The 21,088-nt window shown below is 33.7% G+C and overlaps 2 protein-coding genes across 2 annotated transcripts; one reads left to right on the top strand and one right to left on the bottom strand.

Annotated features, from left to right (window-relative positions):
- Positions 1 to 1,671: 1,671 nt before the first annotated feature.
- On the top strand, positions 1,672 to 7,606 carry LOC137810001 (uncharacterized). Its single transcript, XM_068611099.2, has 9 exons — positions 1,672 to 2,291; positions 5,291 to 5,442; positions 5,535 to 5,630; positions 5,726 to 5,788; positions 6,314 to 6,382; positions 6,498 to 6,600; positions 6,690 to 6,761; positions 7,115 to 7,203; positions 7,319 to 7,606. The coding sequence occupies exons 1-9, from the start codon at positions 1,862 to 1,864 to the stop codon at positions 7,463 to 7,465; spliced, it is 1,221 nt and encodes a 406-aa protein (XP_068467200.2). The 5' UTR covers positions 1,672 to 1,861; the 3' UTR covers positions 7,466 to 7,606.
- Positions 7,607 to 9,412: 1,806 nt separating this feature from the next.
- On the bottom strand, positions 9,413 to 14,538 carry LOC137810000 (Peptidase M20/M25/M40 family protein). Its single transcript, XM_068611098.1, has 10 exons — positions 14,086 to 14,538; positions 13,757 to 14,001; positions 13,493 to 13,601; positions 10,879 to 11,017; positions 10,748 to 10,805; positions 10,647 to 10,664; positions 10,346 to 10,468; positions 10,012 to 10,165; positions 9,896 to 9,929; positions 9,413 to 9,809 (listed from the first exon to the last, which is right to left on the bottom strand). Exons 1-10 carry the CDS (start codon positions 14,407 to 14,409, stop codon positions 9,706 to 9,708), a joined length of 1,308 nt encoding a protein of 435 aa, XP_068467199.1. The 5' UTR covers positions 14,410 to 14,538; the 3' UTR covers positions 9,413 to 9,705.
- Positions 14,539 to 21,088: the final 6,550 nt, after the last annotated feature.

The raw sequence follows: 21,088 nt of genomic DNA, 5'->3' as shown, positions 1-21,088 counted from the left end.
ACTTCTCTTTATTTTCTCTCCGAAAGCCAATTAACGTTGTAGTTTTATTTTTATTTAGAAGATGTGGACCTTGTATTTTAGAAAAGAGGCTATCTTATATTTTATTTACAGAGATGAAAATTACTTATAATATATTTTACAAACAAATAAAAAATCCTTTGACAACATGAAAATCTAAAACCTAACTTGGACATTGCCACGTTGAAGTTGAAATCCATGTTAACTCTTATGGTTTTTGTGGTAGTAAGCCCAATTAAGAAAAAGACAACATGGATGATTGATTCAGGATATATTTGTAGAGACTTATTTGGTGACCACAGAATCAAATTTATCTATAATTAATATTATGTTCAACTACTAATATATCATTAAAAACCAACCATTTATGTACGAATGACTTCACAGTTGCTGTTAAAAATTTCCAATAATGCAGCTATTTCAATAAAAAGAAAATGTCTCATTCCACCAAAGTCGACATCTTGTTCTTGTGTGAAGAGTTGAGAGACTAGTGTTTACACCTATGAGTAATTGATCTTTCACTTTTCAGTTGAATGTTTCTTTCTTTGGTTTTTTTTCTAGTGTTTGAACTTTGGTTCTTGAAAAAAAAATTCATAAAAAATGTATGTGTACTTTTTTTTTTACGTTGAAGTAACACTACTACAAAAAAATTATAAACCAATTTTTAGATACCACAATAATTAGTTGCAATAATAACTAAATTAGAAATCATTTTAAAAACTAAAAAAAACTGATTTCTAAATTAGTTTATATTATTGTTAAATAGTTTCTTAATTGGTATCTAATTAACAACCAATGTTTTTGCTACCAAATTTAGAAACTAAATGATTGGTAGTTAAAACCTTGGTTACTAATTAGATACTAATTTAGAAACTATTTAACAATAATAGAAACTAATTTTCTCTAATTTAGTTACTATTGCAACTAATTATTTTGGTCTCTAAAAATTGGTTTTTATTTCATAATTTCCGTGTAGTGTAAATAATAAGTATACAGACATAATAAATACCATAATAATGATATATCTTTGCTTTGATTATTGTGTGTATTTATATAATTTTGATGAATCATTTTAATGTTGAGTCGATATACCGACATAATAAATGCAATAATAATGATGTATTTTTTTTTATTGTTTGCATATTTATATGACATTAATGAATATTTTACTCTTTGGTCCATATTAACACGTATATCAAGATTAAAAAGTGTATTATTTAATTTTTCATACATTTAATCTGTGTTATCTTGTTACCTTAATACATTTTATACATGATAATGGGTATCGAGGTGTCGTGAAATCGTGTAGCCCCTACTTATACAAGTTTACTAAATAATTTCAAGAATAAATGTGTATCAAATATTCAAAAGAGAATTTTTTTTATCACACCTAATAGTATTAATTAGTTGATTTCAGTATACTGCGTGTTCGTTAATGAAGGGTGCATGCTATCACTAATCTCCATTACTGATGAATTAGGTGAACCGTGCAATAAGGTAAATTAAGTTGGGAGAAAGCTTCACGTAAGAAGACAGATTATAAAGCTGGTAAGGTTTTAACCAAGCGCCACGGAAATGGAAAAAAAAATAAAAATTAGTTGGTGGCTCTGAGACAAATCGAAAACCATAAAAAAATCATGGAATTTCACGTAACTGGAGAGTTGCCAACGTTATCTCCAGATGGCAGGGTTTGGTTGGGTGTTGGGATATTCTCATCAATCCTGTCCAAGTTGACCACTCCACCTTCAAATAAACTTCTCTCTTTCTCACGACTCATACAAACCACACCCACAGATAGATACAGACACGGCCATTGGTATAGCAATACAAGGGATGCTGTCATATGTTATTGTATGTTCCAACCTCGGTGGCAATCAATGAACAACAACAAAGCTCAAACTTTTGCTTCTCTTTCGTCCATCTGAACCAACCCTTTTCGTTGTTGATGATGGAGCTGTCTCTGAGACTCACTCCTTCCCCTTCAAGCTCAACTTCATCGCTTCCTGCAGCACTTGCTCACTGCTCCAAGCTATGTGAATTTCAGTCCAGGAAGAAGAAGAACAACACGTGTTTCGACGCGCCTAAGCTTTCGGTGCGTTGTGCCAAGGCTTCGGCGGAGAGAAGCGGCGATGCAATCGATGAGGGAGAGGCTCGAACTGGGTTCACTACACCTGCCATGGAGGTTACCACATTCAATCGCAGCACTTTCAACGACGCTGACTTTCCCGTTTGGGAAAAGATTGGTGCTGTCGTCAGACTCAGTTATGGCATCGGTGAGTTCAGTTCAGTTATGATGACATCACGCCAAGTTTTCAAATCTAATGAATACCAAACTTCTGAACTTTTCTGCATCCCTTTTACTTTCTTTAAACTGAAGTAGAGTGTTGCTTTGTTGTGTAGCACATGAAGTAAAAGCGTTGAAAGATTCTCTGTAAATCAAATTAATGAATTTTCCACTCGGGAAAATGGAAATTAGATTATATTGAACTTTACATTTTCTAGCATGGGTGTTGGGAAAAACGGGTAATTTTCCCACTAAAACAAAACCCTAACAGAGCTACCCGACAAATAATATTGAATAAATAAAGCGGAATAATAAAAGAGATAAAGAGGAAAGAACACACCCTAAAATTGTTAACGGAGTTCGGCCTGTTTAGCCTAATCTCCGAGCACAGCAAAAACAGCTCACTTTTATTACTATGAGAGAAGATATTACAAATTGGGATATATAACAGTGAAGGAGAAGAGTTTAATTTATAACCCTCAAACCTCCTTCCCAAACAATGAACCCACCGATGTGGGACTTGGGATTAAGCCAAAATCAACAAATCTCCACCTTGGCTTAATTTCAAGTCCCACCTAAAACAAATCTTCTCACAACATAACAAAAAACAAACTTTACAGTGCTTCAAATTTGCGCCTCCGGGCGCCAACTTCAAATGTGCAAAATATTAACCAAGTCTAAACAATATTCAAACTTGGCCCTTGTAACCACCTTGCCTTGTAGCAAACATCTTCTTTATTAGAAAATTCTTCTTTCTTTGCAAATACCCATTTGCACCCAATTGCCTTCTTACCTTTTGGTAATTGTGCCAACTTCCACGTCTTGTTCTTCTTCAAAGACTGCATCTCCTCTTCCATCGCACCCGCCCAATTACCACTTTCTGAACTCAGAATGGCTTTTGGGTAAGTGGATGGAATGTCATCAACAACTGGAAGTGCATAGGCAACCATATCCATGAAACGAGCAGGCTTCTGAATATCTCGTCTTTGTCTTCTAACTGCAATTGGCGCTGATTGTTGTTGAGATTCTTGGGTAGGAACCTCTTCCTCATCTGACTCTTCTTCTGCCATAGGAGAGTCACTTGTGGTATTTCGTGTTGGGATCACCACTGTCGGCTCAAACTCCACCTGCTTCCGAACACACTCCACCTGTTGTGGAGTACTATCAGCTCCTTCTGGATTTACCTTCTTTAACATGGCAGATTCATCAAAGGTAACATCCCTGCTGATAATCGTCTTCTTTGCCTCTAGACACCACAAACGGTATCCCTTCACTCCAGGACTAAAGCCCATGAAAAGAGCCTTCTTTGCCCGTGGATCCAACTTTGATTCAATCACATGATAATATGCAATAGAACCAAAAACATGCAAAGAATCATAATCAGTTGCAGGTTTTCCAGACCATACCTCTAACGGGGTTTTGCCATCTATAGCAGATGATGGCAAACGATTGACGAGATGTTGAGCGTATGTCACAGCCTCAGCCCAAAACTCTCTGCCTAACTCAGCATTAGACAACATACAACGAACTTTCTCCACAAGTGTCTTGTTCATACGCTCCGAAACCCCATTCTGTTGTGGTGTTTTTCTAACAGTGAAGTGCCGAACTATGCCACAATCTTGGCATACCTTCAGGAACGGATCACTCTTGTATTCTCCTCCATTATCTGTTCGGAGAACCTTAATCTTCCTTCCTGTCTGGTTTTCAACTTGAGCTTTCCACTTAAGGAAAATTCCAAGCACATCATTTTTGTTCTTCATAGTAAACACCCAAACTCTTCTGGAAAAATCATCAACAAAAGTGACAAAATAATGCCTACCTCCGATTGACGGAGTCTTGGCAGGTCCCCACACATCTGAATGCACATAATCCAGAATACCCTTGGTATTGTGAATTGCAGTGCCAAACTTCACTCTTCGTTGTTTTCCCAGAACACAATGCTCACAAAATTCAAGTTTGCAAGCCTTCGTACCTTTCAACAATCCTTGCTTGGTAAGAATTTGCAAGGATTTCTCTCCAGCATGTCCCAACCTCATATGCCACAACTTCGTTGCCTCAGCATCCTTCTTAGTGCTAGAAGTTGTTGCCGCTACTGTCCCCACCACTGTACTACCTTGGTAGTAATACAAATTGTTCTTCCTCACGCCTTTCAACATCACCAGTGCTCCTGAAGTTGCTTTAAGAATTCCATCTCGCATCGTCACAACTAGGCCTTTAGATTCTAAAGCCCCCAATGAGATGAGATTCTTCTTCAACTTTGGCACGTACCGTACATCCCGCAAAATTCTGGTGGATCCATCGTGATTCCGCAACTTGATTGAACCTATCCCGACTGTCTTACATGGATTATCATTACCCATGTAAACAACCCCGCCATCGAGTTCTTGAAAATCAAAGAACCATTCCCGAATGGGACACATATGATAGGTACAACCTGAATCCAATATCCACTCATCTGGATGCAATGATGCTGAAAGCGAGACAATCAACACATCACTTTTGCTTTCTGCAACATTTGCATCTTGCAGAGCCTTCCCTTCTTGATCCGAATTTGCCATTACAGACTCACAATATAATATTCAATATTACAAATAATTTCAAACAACCCAAGGCGAACCTTCGGCTCTGATACCACTTGTTGGGAAAAACGGGTAATTTTCCCACTAAAACAAAACCCTAACAGAGCTACCCGACAAATAATATTGAATAAATAAAGCGGAATAATAAAAGAGATAAAGAGGAAAGAACACACCCTAAAATTGTTAACGGAGTTCGGCCTGTTTAGCCTAATCTCCGAGCACAGCAAAAACAGCTCACTTTTATTACTATGAGAGAAGATATTACAAATTGGGATATATAACAGTGAAGGAGAAGAGTTTAATTTATAACCCTCAAACCTCCTTCCCAAACAATGAACCCACCGATGTGGGACTTGGGATTAAGCCAAAATCAACAATGGGTTGATTGTGATGAGTTTCCTTGTTCCAGGGATTTATGGTGCCATGGCTGTTGCGGGGAGTTTTATTTGTTCGATTACAGGAATTGACTCTCTGGGGGGTTTCCATCTATCATTAGATGCCATTTTGGAAGGGCTTGGATACGCAGCTCCTCCAATTATGGCCCTTTTGTTTATACTCGATGTAAGTTTGTTCACATGAATTGAGCCTTTGTCAAAAGAAACTTTCTTCTCGTGTAAAGCTTCAAATTAACGAGTTGACATGTTAATTAACAGGATGAAGTTGTGAAGCTTTCACCCCATGCCCGTGCCATCAGAGATGTAGAGGATGAAGAATTGTGGAGCTTTTTCTATGGGATGTCCCCTTGGCAGGTAATGATAAAACTTGTTTGCTTTGACATACTGAATTGTTTGAAATCTAGTGCTATGACGAAGAAGAATCTAATTGACTGTACTATACTATACAGTTTATACTGATGGTTGCTGCGAGTTCAGTTGGAGAGGAGCTCTTCTACAGGGCTGCTGTTCAGGTTTGTGTTAGGAGCTTCTGCCTCTGGTTTTGATTATATATGCCAAGAGATGTCTGAAAATTATTGTTTGGATAAGCTTATAATTGGGAATAATGAAATGTCTTTTGGGTGTATGTATAATGAACAAATATATTCAGAAGAACATATATGTTGCACATTTCTCCAAGTGTAGCTGGATTCTATATTTGAACTCTATAGTATAAGGCCCTGTAAACAGTTTTGAGCTCTATGAAATCTCCCGTCACTAAATTCATTTCTGAGGTCACCAAGTGTTTTTCCTCTTAATGATTATTCGGAATAGAGAAAAACCTTGCTTTTCTGTAGAGATTGATGAAAAAGTCACACCTATCCTGTATATATTTCGTTTAGTTCAAACTTGCCAGTGGACGAATAACTAGAGCTGTACGATGAAAATTTCTTCATTGTGAAAATGAAAGAACTTTTTTTTTGCAGGCTTTGTAATCTTGTTTTATGCATAGGACACTGTATATGTGCCTCTGATGATTTATTATTGCAATTCTACAGGGGGCATTGGCTGATATATTTTTAAGAGGCAGTAATCTTATATCAGATGCTCAAGGAATGGCATCATTGGTATGTGTACCAATTTTTAAATTGTCTTTTCTTATGTTATGAGGTGCAACCACAAGTATTCGAAGATCAAAGTTTCATTCCAATGGCTAACTTATGATTGTATGGTATAATGTAGACTGGTGTGCTGCCTCCATTTGTTCCATTTGCTCAGGCATTTGCAGCTGTTCTTACAGCAGTTCTTACTGGATCTCTCTATTACATGGCTGCCTCTCCTAAAGGTGACCTTTTAACACTTTCCCTACCATGTTCTCAGTCTCATTATAAATGGCCTCTCCTAATGGTTATCCTTTTTTCCTTTTTCTTTCAGATCCTACTTATGTTGTTGCACCTGTTACACAATCTCGCTCTGGTCGTCAAGATTTGAAAAAGCTGTTTGAAGGTTCAGTTCTTTTCTCCTGTAGCAGAAGTTTAGAATCAGTTCACATTTTCCTTCTCTGTTATCATTCTAGACGACTGAATTATAGTTCTTTCTTCAGCTGATTTATATTCTTAAAATAAAAGTTGCAAGTACTTACATTTGAGGCGCCTGTTGTTGTTTACATGAACATAATTTTTCATCTTATCTAAGCAGAAGATTTGGAGTAAATTTGACTTGTTAATTTACTGTTAGTAATGATGGTACATTTGATCAAGAAAGTTTCTTTAAACAACATTTATTATTTGACTAAAAAAAGTTCATCTTCAACCTATGATGTCTTGTTCTCAATCACTCTAATTTTGGTTTGCATGCAGCCTGGTATGAGAAACGGCAAATGAAAAAAATCTATTCCCCACTTCTGGAAGGACTACTAGCCCTCTACCTTGGTTTGGAGTGGATCAAGGTATTCTTTAACTTAAAATTTTATTTATTTCAAAATTATTTGGTTGTTGTCTTGGATTTCAAAGGCAAAAATTAATTTGTTTTTTCTTTTTGTGTTTGGAATGTCAATTTGACAGACTGATAACATTCTTGCTCCCATTATCACACATGGCATATACTCCACTGTGATATTGGGACATGGGCTTTGGAAGATACATGACCACAGGCGTAGACTACGTCAAAGAATCCAACAGTTAAAATTAGAAGAAAAAAACACCAACTAGATTTTGAATATTATGCCTGATTTTGGTTAAAAAGAAGTGTATATTAGAGTTGTTGTATAAAGAGAATATATATTTATACTCATTGTAGTTCTTGTCTCGTACATACAGAATATGCAGGTTTTGATTACAGAATTTTCGAAATAAGAGTTGTAACCTTTTTTGCCCCTAGTAAAATACCCTTAAAATGCAACTGCTAAACAAATTTTCTAATTACTAAACGCTGAACAGAACGTAAAGAGCAATAATAATAAATGAGGAGGTCCATTCTACAAGAAGAAAAAGAAAGGTAACAATGAAAAGAAATGGAAAAGTATTTGGACCAGTTGAAAAGAAAAGACAGTACTGAAATAAAATTAACAACTTCTTTTTATTGCCAAAACAAAGATTTTTTTAACGAAACTATTGGTAAGTAAAAACAAGGGTGTTTCCTCCTGCACCTCTTTTCTTCCTGCATCCCTACATTCTTCAAAAAATATCAAAATTACCTTTTACAGTTTTAGATGTTTTTAAAATATCAAAATTACCTTTTACAGTTTTAGATGTTTTTGGAATAGTAGTTCCATAAGCAAAAGATATTTTCATAATAGAAAATTTGGAAGAGAAAAATAACATCTTTTCTGAAACACATTTTTATTTTATTTCCAGATTTATAAATCTGGAATTCATAAAACATGTTCTGGAAAAGACGTTATGGAAATATTTCAGAAAGAACAATCCGGAAGTCAATTTTTAAAGGGGGCAAAACAGTCTTTTCGAAAATGAGAGGGTGCAGGAAGAATTTGTAGAGGTGCAGGAAGAAGTTGCCTAAAAACAGACAAGAGAATTGGATGAGTTGTTGACCCAATATAGGTTTCAAATGAATGGGTCATTGATTGAATAATATATTAATGATTAAACTGAATCAATATTTAAATAAAATTTGGCATACACTTAATTGAAAGAATTAATTCAGTGGTAATAATGCTTTTGCAATTCAAGGGCATGGGGTCCAAGTTTCAATCCATAAACGACACCTAAAAAAAGAGAACTTGGGGAGAAATAAATGCAGAGATTGAGTTTGAGAATTTGCGATAAGTGAAGTGTGCATAGCCGAGAGAGAAATGATGAGAAGGAAGAGACTCGAGCGATACCTAAAGAGAAAGCAGCATCAACCAAGTATAGAGAAACACTGAACGGTTGTAGCATGTTTTATTAGGGCAAATTGGTAAATTCATATTCTTTTGGGCTTTCGTCCATTAGGATTCTTTTTTCTTCCTGCACCTGCATAAGTTTTTCTGCCACCCCCAAATGAAATACCTTTTTATTCTTCTTGTATCACTCCCATCTAATCATGCATATAAAAAAAACTTCTTGAGATTTTGTAATCCGAAAGTTAATTACAACTTTGAAAGAAAACTTCCGAATTACGTAATCCAGAATATTACAGAAGAAATATTTTTTAAAATATCAAAATTTACGGAGGTGAAAGAGGAGGTGAAAGAAGAATATATAGAGATGCAGGAAGAAACACCCCAACCCAAACGAATAAGTTATCAAGTTCATGGTTTTTTTAATTTATTATTTATTATTCAAATACAAATATGATTCATAATGTTATGGATTTTTTTTTACAAACAAACTATGTTCATCATAGTAAAAATATTCTACTTCTAAAAAAGTCTCGTGCGTGGCATATGTAATAATACCAGTTAATAACATTTTCAATCTGAAAGTATGATCGGTCCTAGATCCAATTTTTGATTGAATCAACTAGTCTGGTCCAAATCTTAAAATACTGCTCATAATGTAAATTATTTATTATAAATTTAAAGTATAATATAAATGTTAACAAGCAATTATGAGTTTTAATTATAGTATTTGTAAGTTTAAAAATATTTATTTATTATAAATGTTAAATATATAAAATAAATATTTCTTTTATATGTATTCTACAAACTAAAATACTAATTTCACAATAAAAAGTATGACAATTACTTGGCATATGTTTGATGTTTAAAAAAACCACTTAGGCTAGATAATGATAAGGAATTTTAGTAATTTACCCAAACCATTTGTGTACCTTGTGGCTACTTGCTGCCATTGTAAGTGCAAGGAACGCTAAATTTTCATGAAAAAAAAGGTACTTTGGCAGGAGAAGTATATGGGGAATGAACTAGTTTCCCCTATCATGCAGAAGAGAAGTCAGAAACACCTTCACAGCCCTCCATGGGGCACCAGTTTTATTAGTTCCTCTGCTGTTCTCAATCTTCCAGTTGAGAGATGATTCTCGAAAAGACCCGATATCCTTGGGACATATCCGTGAAAAGGCAGTACTCGTTCTGAGCATGGTATGTAGCCATTAGGCCTGGACGACATAACGTGAATAACAATAAGGTACTTTAATCACTTTCAAATTCAATGTGCATAAAATTGTTCTTAAGCATGTCATACCGTAGCCAGAAGTTTGAACATCAAAACCTTCATCCTGTGACACAGAGGGGGCTTAAGTATAGAATGAGAGTAATACAAACGCCTTTCATGAACCAATTAGAGTTTTTTTTTTTCACCTGTAGTTCCCGAATGAGAGGCAAACTCCCAGTAATCGAGTAAGGCTTTACGTGGCCAACTACTTCTTCAGTTGCTTTGCATAAAACATGGAAACCTCTAGAATTAAGATCACAAGCAACTCCAGACAGCACCTCGTTAAAAGTTAAAGTAAGGCTGTAAAGAAGAGAAGGGAAGCCAAATCAGTAATAGATAATTTTTATTAAAGAAAACGACCGAATCAAGAGATCAAAGAAGATATAAGTGATTAAAGATTCTAAAATAAAAAAGACTGACAATTTGGAGTTGAACGCTAAACCAGAATTTGCTAGTTCAGGGAGGATAGACAGGTCTCACCTTCCTTTTATGTTTTCATCGGGTAGGACATATTTTGAAACTGGACCTCTACTTTCTAGCTTCTGAATATTCTCATTAATATCGTCCACGTATTCTTCCAGCTTCTTCATTACATCCTTTACACTGACCGAAGCATTACGCATTGGATATGATATTATTTACATAAAATAAGTAAAACTGAAACTGTCATCCTATAAATATATAATTTGCAAATACAGTAAGCTAGTAAAATAAATAAAGAACAAAAACTGAACTCATTCATAAAACTAAAAATTTGACCGTACTGTAAGATGTAGCTTACTTGTAGAATGGAGTCAACCTGCAACAAACAAACGAGAGATATCTGAAATGTCATGCCATTCTTAATAAATACCCATGGTAATTCTAAGAAGGAGAATTAACCTGACATCTCCTGAAATAGTACATTCCCCTGGAATTTGGTTGATCCCCCCTCCTGGATCTGCAGTAAGGATGTAATAATTATGAAATCTGTAGATTTTGTTCTTCATAAAAACAAAAGCCAGACAACTTACAACTCCATTGGGTTGGTTTCATGGTTGAAGGAGTTGCAAACCCATAAACCTCTTCCTGAGGATGAGGTGGGAAGTCTCGGTAAAATCGGAACTGGATTTCCTTTAGAGCATCCATGCCTAGCTCCAATGCATTTATAGCCTACAAGTAACCAAATGGGAAATAAGTTTTCAACTGTGATACTTACAGCAAATATGCCTTGAAAGCGACTAGTGCCTCACAACATTATTCATAATCTCTATATAAAGTTAAGGATATGTTTTTGCAAACAACATTAAGACAATTATCTGTCTGGAATTTGGATACTTGGTCCAGTTCAGGCAGCATGGATATGGCAAAAGAAAATACAAATATAATTAATTAAGTTTTAAATCCCTAAAAAATTTGGGTATTTTCAATAAGTCTCTATTAAATTTTTGTGTTGTACTGAGTACTCAATTTCTATATTTTCCAATTAAGTCTCTGCCGTTTAATTTTTCCGTTAACTGGGTGACAGTGACTGATATCTTGACCTATCATCTTACTTAATAAGCAAAATGTTAAGAATTGTGAGGTTTTGTAGTTAATATAAAATGATATGGTCGTTAATGTAAAATGACAAGTGATTTTTATTGCTTTAACTAAAAACGTTTTGGATAATGAGGTCATCATACTCTCTATGACTTCCATGTCATCACCTACAACGACCAATGGACCGTCGCCGTTGCCATCATTAATGTAGGTGATGACGACAATCCCTTGTGATCTAATATGTTTTCAATGAAAACAGTAAAAGTCACTTGTTGTTTTACATTAACCGCAATATCATTTATATTAACCACAAAATCTCACATTTCTGAACACGTGGAAACAAGATAACATTCATGTCACTTAGTTAACGGAAAAATAAAATGACAGGAACTCAATTGAAAATATAAAAATTTGGAGTACTTAATAAGACCAAAAATTTAATAGGGTTGAACTGAAAATGCCCAAATTTATGAAGGACTTGAAACTTAATTAAGCTTACAAATATAGAATTGGCATTTTCTTTATATTTGAAGGAATGAATACCCAGCAGTTGTAACCTGATACACACACAATCAAGCACAGGATGCAGCCTAAACTATTTTATGCTCCTTAATTAATTTTGTCAATAATATGGTAGGAAGTGAAAGCAAAGGTGTATAACCAGGGATGAAACTGTAGTACAACAGAAATATTTAATTTTTACTCGTAGAAAATAGGTAGTATGTACCAATATTGTTGGGTTAGAGTGACGTAGAGTTGCAATCTGCTTCCAATGGTCCCACAATTTTGTTATGCCAAGTATGAAGTACTATAGCTAATTTTTTACCACACTACTTAACCATCTTTCTGCTTATTTTGTGCTCAAATAAGCATAGCCTAAATATCTGCAAATAAAACCCCAGTACAGTTTTCATCAAACCTTTGTTATAACTCTCTAAGATGCTAACTGCCCAACCCTTTAAATCCAAAACAATGACGCCACAAACTAGCCAGGATGTCCTGACACCAATTACAAACCAACCAATACTTTTGTTCCTATAATGCAGTTCATATAGCCCAAATAAGCTACATGTCTTAAGACTAGCCTAGATGGCAGATACATGGCTACCCATAACACTCAAACCATCAAAGGTCTACATAACTTAACCTGATGGCGAATAAAGGATAGAATTAAAATTTAAAATCCCCACTTATTTATCCCATTACTTTCCCTGCATTCTAAATTTTAATAATGTTAAAATTTGCACATAAGCTTAACTAGAATTCATTCCTTAACAACCAATATATATTATTACTCTTATGCATAATAAATAGACATGAGGTAATAGAATAGATTATTAGTTGTTAGCTTCTATCCCTGCCTAGAATTGGTAAATATCTTCTATTGCTACCAGATCAAAACAGCTACTGCAACATATCTGATGCATGGTCGGCCTTATAATGGTTATGACTCAATTTAATATTAAAATAGACGTAAAAACAAATTTGTATTGGCAAGGTACTCCCATAGTTCTCAGCTCTAAGAGACAGGTCATAGATCCTTCTAGTTAATCAAGTGAAAACTATTAGTAAGCATAAATGTGAAGCTTAATTTGAGTTGTAGCATTTCCGCACAACCAAACACTATCTACTATGTCCAAGTATCAAACCCTTCCCAAATATTTTATTAGCTTCAAGTTTGCTATGATTGCTCAACATTTTACATGCCGTTGTAGAGGAAAACACTTACTATATTTGATATTTGCTTGCCTTCTGAACTAAAGCAGAGCATTTTTTTTCACAGATTCCAGTGGTAAATAGCCATATTCACAAGACATTCTTCTTTTAATTTCAAATGTTTACAGATATTTCATTGTAAACCAATTTTGGGGCAGGGGGTTGAGAGGAACATACTTCATCCATTACCCAAAAAAATGCACGGACGCAATCATAAACAAATGTAAAGTTCAACTAGCAATTATGCTTGGATCAGTCACATTGTCGTAGCCTCTTGGATAATCAGCACAGAGAACTTTGTGTCAATCCTATGTCAAGACTTTATCAAACAGAAAACATAATTGCTCAAAAAATAAGAACATGATTGTAGACAATAATGCAAGAGCATACTTTATGAGCTAATCCACTATGAAAGACCTTCCCCGTGACCTGAAGTTTCCAAGGTATCATACCACCAGTCCCTACGCATGGTTGTTTATCTGCCGTGTCAATCCAGTACCTAAGCAGAAACTGCACAAGATTAAAACTAGCAGAAATATTAAAACTGGAACTGAAATCGCTAATAACGTTTTTTTAAAGAGATCAATTCACAGTTACTGATGCATTTCTTTAATTTTAATATAGACATGCATTAACGAGATACTAAAGACTTACAGAGGACCATCCTTCAGCTTATTGAGGAGACCATCTTTGACAAGCCCATCCACACCAATACCAGTAATTGAAGAATTCTCTTCATTGGCTATAAAAACAGCAACAACAGTTGATTTCAAATTCGGCTTGGTTTGCCCGAGCTTTTTCATGAGTTCCGCGACAAGTGCCACGTGGCCCAAACAATCAGTAGTTCCACGACCCCCAAGTTTATCTCCATCAATGCTCAGTGAAAACGGATCAAAATCCTGCATTACATCGATATGGTTGTGTGTAGCGGTGATAATGTGAGATGGTAAATGGCAGAAAAATAAGAAAGAATGAATAAATACCCAATCGTTGGGATTGGCGGTGACGACATCCATGTGGCAACCGACGAAGGAGAGGATTTTGCCGGGAACGGTGCCGGGGTACTCGACGATGAGGTTCCCCCGGCCGGGCGAGTAGGTGACGTGGTTGACGAGCAAGGGACCGCCGCCGGTGGTAGTGCTGAAGGGTAATAGAACGTCCAACACGTGCTTCACCACTCTGTCCTCTTCGGGAATGAGCTCCGGCGGATTGTTCTGCACGTACTTCGATTCCCCAATCAGCTTGGAGAGAAGAGGCACGAATGAGTCCCTCTCCAGATCCCCTAAGGTTGCTAACAACTCCGCCATGGAACTTCCAGAACCTTTCTCTTCTGTTCTTCCTCTTTCACTTTTCCTCTTCTTCTTACACTCTAATCCAATTCCTACCTGTTAGTTACGTCACAAGATTCTCCTCCTGGTTTAGTTTCAATTCACACTTCTTTCTTGGGCTTCGACGGCCCATCTTAAATCAGGCACCCAGATTCTGCTTAATGGGCCAGTGGAATGAATATCTACAGGGAAACAAATTTTAAAACTCAACAAGTTTTTGGATGAAAAATTAACTACTAACTAACATGAAATTATTTTGAAAAACGGGTTTTCAAAATAACAAATTGATAATGTTTCCTTTTTTATGCTGGTTGTACTTTGAAAACACCCCAATAAAAACATGGCATTCCAACCAGCAAAGTACAAATTAGTATATAAAAGAAGAAATTAAGAAATAATTATTAATATAAATTAAATTGTAAAAATAATAGTTATAATGATAAGAGACAAGTGTAAACATAGAATGTTAATGTAGTTAAATTATTAATGAGTAAAAATACTTTCTAAGGCAAGAGGTAAAATATCATAAGAGGGTTTATGATCACTGTCTAACCTGGAATTAATATGCAGATGTATTACCATTATTAAAATAATGAGATGCAAATTTAATCATAGTTAAGGGGAAAGATCTACTGGATGACAAAACATATGTAAAATTGGTAGAACAAATCAAATATTGTGAATCTGAGTAAGGAAAAATATTTCCATTAAATAACACATGATGTGAGATATAAGTCTTACTTGTAGCTGACAAACATATGTATTATTTGCTTTTCAAGTTATAACTCAGAAACAAGTAAAATGATAAACTAGATTATCACTACTGTTATTATAATATGGGATAACAAGCACACTAAAAAACTTGAATCTTAGTATAGTCAGGTTTGGAATGATTTTTTTTTTAAATTACTAGAATTATTCAACACAGGCGTAGGCAAAACATTGATGATAAAGATTCATCCCAAATTTTAATAGATAAAGATGCATCAATTAGAAGAGTTAAGTTCATCTCATTTATATGCATATGTTTTCCATCAATAACTCCATTGTGTTCATGAGTGTGGGTACATGTCAAATAGTGAGAAATACAATTGTCATTAAGATAAAGTTTGAAGACTAGAAATTTTTTGGCATTGTCAATGTGTCCAATTTAAAGGTTTCAGAAAACATAACAGCAGCAATAACATGAAATTTAGTGTAAAGTAAGAAAGCTGAAGTATATTTCACTAGTGGAGAAATTACAAATAAGAGTGGCTTTATACACTCGTAAAAAATACGGTAACTTTTTTGAAATTAAATTTATTTATAAATACGACTATTTATAACAGTTGTACTCGTAAATCAATCGCTTTAATTTACAAGTGCGGCTAAATTTAGAGAAACATCCGAAAACAAAAATATAACATCTAAAACCATTAAACGCAAGCACATGAGATGTTCCTCAAACATTCATATACACAAGTTGTAAAGGTTCAGTATGCACAGTAATACAGTAAATAGATGATGAAAACGATAACAAATGAGATTTTCTTCTAACACAAGAATCACAAAAGAAATTTTGTTTGACAATTGTATATTACATTGATTTAAAATTTGCTTCACAATCTGAAAAGAATAGTGACAAAGTCTAGAATGTCAAAGATTAAAACTAGATTGTCTAACTAAAGTAGTATTATTAGCAGAAACTTCAGAATGCGGAAACATAGAAAACACATACAACTCATCCTTAATTTGTCTTTGAAGAACAATCTGCTTGGTGGCTTAAATTTTAAAATAACAAGAAAATTTAAAAATAAACATGATTATCGTTGTCAAATTTTGAAACAGTAATAATTTTTTGTTACTTTCAAGAACATTTAACAAATTATTCAAATATAAAGCAATGTTCGTTTGTGGTATAGTAAAACATGCTTTTGTAGAAAAACTAGTAAGATCATTTGTAACATTATGAGACACTTCGCTATCAAGACAGTAAAGCGGATCATCCAAGGTGGAAGGCACATTAAGAGTCGTCTTGATCTTCATTAATTGTAGATGAAAACTGAGAAAAGTTAGCATGAACATTAGAGAATGTACTTTATTTATATCTTTCTCAACAATCCAAAGTTGTATGGCCAAGTTTCTCTCATATTTGACACTACGATATGTTGTTTTGCCAAGAAGGATTCAAAGAACCACGATTATTATTCTTAGGACCAGAAAAACGCATTGAGTTGAGTGTTGAGAATTGTTAGAACGGAAAAACATTTGTCCTCCCCTGCTTTGAGAACTGTTGTTGCAACTGCAATTCTGTTGATTACTTGAGAAAGACCACAAACTAGAAACTGTATTAGCTTTATAAAGGAGATTGATTAGAAATACAATATTTATCAAACCATTCTTATTGAGCAAAAAAAACCCTTCTATCTTATCAACCGAATAGGAATCTAGGATAGATGTAATAAACATAATGAAATGGTCATAATCTTCAAATAAATAAATCATCAAAGATAGCATCTATGTGATCTTTAGTAGTAATGGAAGCTCAAATAACAATCAGAATATCAACCGTCTTCTTGATATCAAGAAGATATGTATTAATATTACGATTCTTCTTTGGTATTTTTAGTTGCAGTTTTAGTTTCTTGATTCGTTTGAGAAGTGTAATACGTGCGTAATCTTGTTCAAACTTGAGAAGACGTTTCAAAATTCACCATTTTAGTGTGAATTGGAGTTGAAATTGATGCAATAAGTCAAGTAAAGATGAGTTGGTCTTGCGGTTCATGACGTGAAATCAGGATTAATATAGTTGGCATGAGAATCTTCAAGTCTTGAACTTTGGAGGGATTGGCAAATTATCCAAGAAGATCGAAAGCTAAAAATAAGGGTGACGGATATGGTAAAGGTAAACGTTGAAGATGAAAAAACTTCAAATTGAGCGTGACAGAGAAAAAAATAAGTCATTAGAGACTATTGATACATGAAAGACAAAAAAAATAAAAATAAAAGAGAATTGTATCATTTGATTAAGATATGTAAGACAAAATAAAATAAAATAAAAGAGAATTGTATCATTTGATTAACATAAACGTATAAAATATTAACAGTCATATATATGCATATAAAGTAGACGATAATAGTCTAATTCAAAATAGATGATAATCATCTAATCCATAACTAAATAATTGTCTAACCTATCCATAATTATATATTATTCTTAACAGAAATACACAAAAATATAATTTAAATATTTTCTTAAATAAAAATATAATTTAAATATTTCCTTGATGTTTGCGGCATACCCGTGGAATTGCATTTGTTTAACTTTGATCAACATTTCTCAATTTGCATTCTGCAGATAAGCACAAATTGAATTGAATATCAATCCACTCAACGGTCCAAAATAAAGCCAAACAAACTCTTAATTTTTTTAAGAAAAAGGAAAAACACGAAGGGTAATAGCTATTTCACAACTGTATTTTAAAACTCTTAATCTTGTGATGATTAATCTTTAACCATTGTAATAACGCGTCACTGTTGAATGATGACCAAGATATTTACGTGATCCTTTTTTAAGTTAAAAGAAATATGTTGTGTATTAAGAAAATGATAAGGGATGGAATATGATGAAGATGATTAAAAAATAAAGGAGAAGGTGTGTGTGAGAATTGAGAATTGAAAATTGAAAAAGACCAAGTGGGAATTGTCATAGTCTGAGTGGGAGGAGAAATGTGAATGTGAATGTGAATGTATGTATATATATGTTTACGTCTATTTCTGTGCGGGAAGTGTCACTGTTAAGAACAGTCAATCGTTTAGAAGGAAGGGAAAGAAAAAAGAGAGAGACAGGGTTCCATGCAGATGCAGGTAAGGTAAGCATAAGGAAAGGGCAATCATTATTGATTTGTGAATACTGACTCGGTATTCGAGCCCACACCTTGACCACGACTAAACCACAGTCCCATTTCCCACACAACTTCTCCTTTAGCAACACCCTCCACCCTATAACAACTAGAGTCTACAAAATCATATATATATTATTAATATGGTGAATTATTAGGGTTGGTTTAGCAGTGGTGTGTATTATTAATACATTAGTGCAGTTATTAAGAAGTGCATGCATGCAGAGTCGATAAGTGAGAGAGGGTTTATAAATATAGTTTTGATGAGTATGTGTGTAAGTAGAGATGGTATATGAATGCAAAGACGTAGAGAAAGTAGTACTGGAGACAGAAATGGTGGTTTATGATGAGAATGGTGGTAATAGAGGTAGAAGAGAAGAGAAGAGAAGAGGGGGACCAATGCAGAGAGGGTGAGTGTGGTGGGAAATGAAGGTTGAAGAGTGATGCAGAGGCCATAAATATATGTGCTCCTCTTAGCTGGCTGTCCTGCGCTCCTATGGTTTTCGCGGGGACCGCGACAGGGTAACGTTAATTATCCAATCTGTCCTATTCTGAAATACATCGTCATCAAAAACTACTAACCCAAACACACTCTCTCTGTTACTCTTTACAAAAATGATATGTGGACACCACAAATCTATTTCTTACCTACTCATCAAAGGACCAAAATAAACTTTAACTAACTCTCATCACTCAGATCATCATCTAACCAAAATTAAATTTATTGTTTAATGGATATAATATCAATAAAAATGTCCGTTTGAAAACACATAACAGTATTCGTAAAAATTAATTTTAAAGTAATTTGAAACTTTTTATATATAAACTAAATGTATTTTAATTTATTCTTGTTTTACTTTTAATTATTATTATATCAAGTAATAGATAGTTTTAAAGAGTTCAGATTGAGTAATGCTCCAAAGTCGGTAAATTTTGGTTTGGATAATATTTGGATTCCAAAGTCGGTAAATTTTGGCTTGGGTAATATTTGGATTGCAATGGTCAGGTGAAATATGACGTCATAGAAATAAGATAGTTTTTAATGTGGGAGTTCTACACTTCTCTGAAATCTTTTCTTTGGCTCAGTTGAAGGTTTGGGCTTGACTCACATCTAAATTTCCCTAAGCTAGTTTTTCATTTTCTGATTGGTGTTTTGCCCCTTTGGTTTTTTTGTATTCGTTTTAGTGAGTTGTCGGAGGAAGTTTCTGTCAGGTTTTGTTAGGTTATGTCAGGAGCTGCTTTGTTTTTTAGATGATTCAAAGGTGTTATGCAGTTAGACTGCTCATATACCTGGTATGTTGAATCACGTCTGAAGTGGTTCTTGTGTATATATATTTTTGATTGCTGATAAAAAAATAATCAAGTAATTAATAGATTATTGTCATCAAATATCCAAATCTGTTATTCTTTACAAAAATAAAAGTATCTACATATGCAACAATGAGAAAAATAGTGCTTACATATCTATGATGAGAGACTTACATAACATTCTTCTGTTTTATATGTAAGATCACTGAATTGATTCGTGTGTATAAATATTAACATACCAGGAAGCGGTTTATAATTTAATTTTATTTTCTGATTCGAAATAATTAAAGTAGATTTTGTGTGAGGTATGTAATCATCTTATACTCATGTTATACTCAATTTAATAATAATTTTAGTATAGTCTCATTATCCTTATACTCCTTTATTCAAATATATTACTAAATATTTTTTTAAGATTTTATTGTGAAAAAATGAATTACATTTATATTTATAAACTAAAATTTCCCTTTCATAGCTACTTTTAAGTCATTAAATACTTTTATTGTTAAATAAAATTATGGAATATATACTTTATTTGATTCGAAAGACATATATATTAAACTTAATTACTCTTATAACAAGTTAAAATTTAAAAAAAAATTAATGTTACTTTTATCTCAGTATAATTAAGTGACTTAAATAATTACTACTTAGTATGATTACTCGTCAAAGAACAAATGACAATAAAAATTAAATATTTTGTGCCCTTTCCAACCTCACTCTGGTAAGCAATCATTAACAAAATCAATTAAAACTTTAAAACAATCAAGTTACATGTAAAATGATACACAAATTACAAATACACATCAGAACAAGCCTTCATGAACCATCATACAATCGAAACATAATCACCACCGTAAATGTCAAACTTCAACAAGCCACATCAAATGTAACATCCCACATACAACTTATTTACTCTTCATAACTTATATGTATCTGAAACTAAACCTTGACACAACTAAATATAACTTGCACTTGCTCTACACTTATTGGGTAACTATCCATTTTACTTTCTAGAGATTTTGAAACTATTGTTTTCTATTCCTATTTCTATAAAGGACAACTTTCAATTAAATAAATAAACACTTAATTAAATAAAATATAACACACGAATAAAAGAAACAAAGTTTCAACATAATACCTTATAGCAAGCTTAGAAAATCACTTTATTAACTTCAAACAACATCCATTACTTCAGTATTTAAATCAAATATACCACAAGAATAAAAGAAGCAAAGTTTCAACATAATACATTATAGCAAACTTAGAAAATCACTTTTGTTAACTTCAAACAACATCCATTACTTCAGTATTTATCATAGATGAGAAAGTTTCCTGACCAATGATTCCTAAGCATGATTGCATTTGTACATATTTAAAATTATTTAAAATGCTAAACTAAGATAACAAACAATACGCAAAAACAATAAAACTTTATTTATTTATTTATTTTAAGAAACAAGGGTGTT

The sequence above is a fragment of the Phaseolus vulgaris genome, chromosome 2, assembly GCF_051622355.1.
Source record: "Phaseolus vulgaris cultivar YP4 chromosome 2, ASM5162235v1, whole genome shotgun sequence".
NCBI classification, from domain to species: Eukaryota; Viridiplantae; Streptophyta; class Magnoliopsida; order Fabales; family Fabaceae; genus Phaseolus; species Phaseolus vulgaris.
This window is presented reverse-complemented; position numbering and strand designations above follow the sequence as displayed.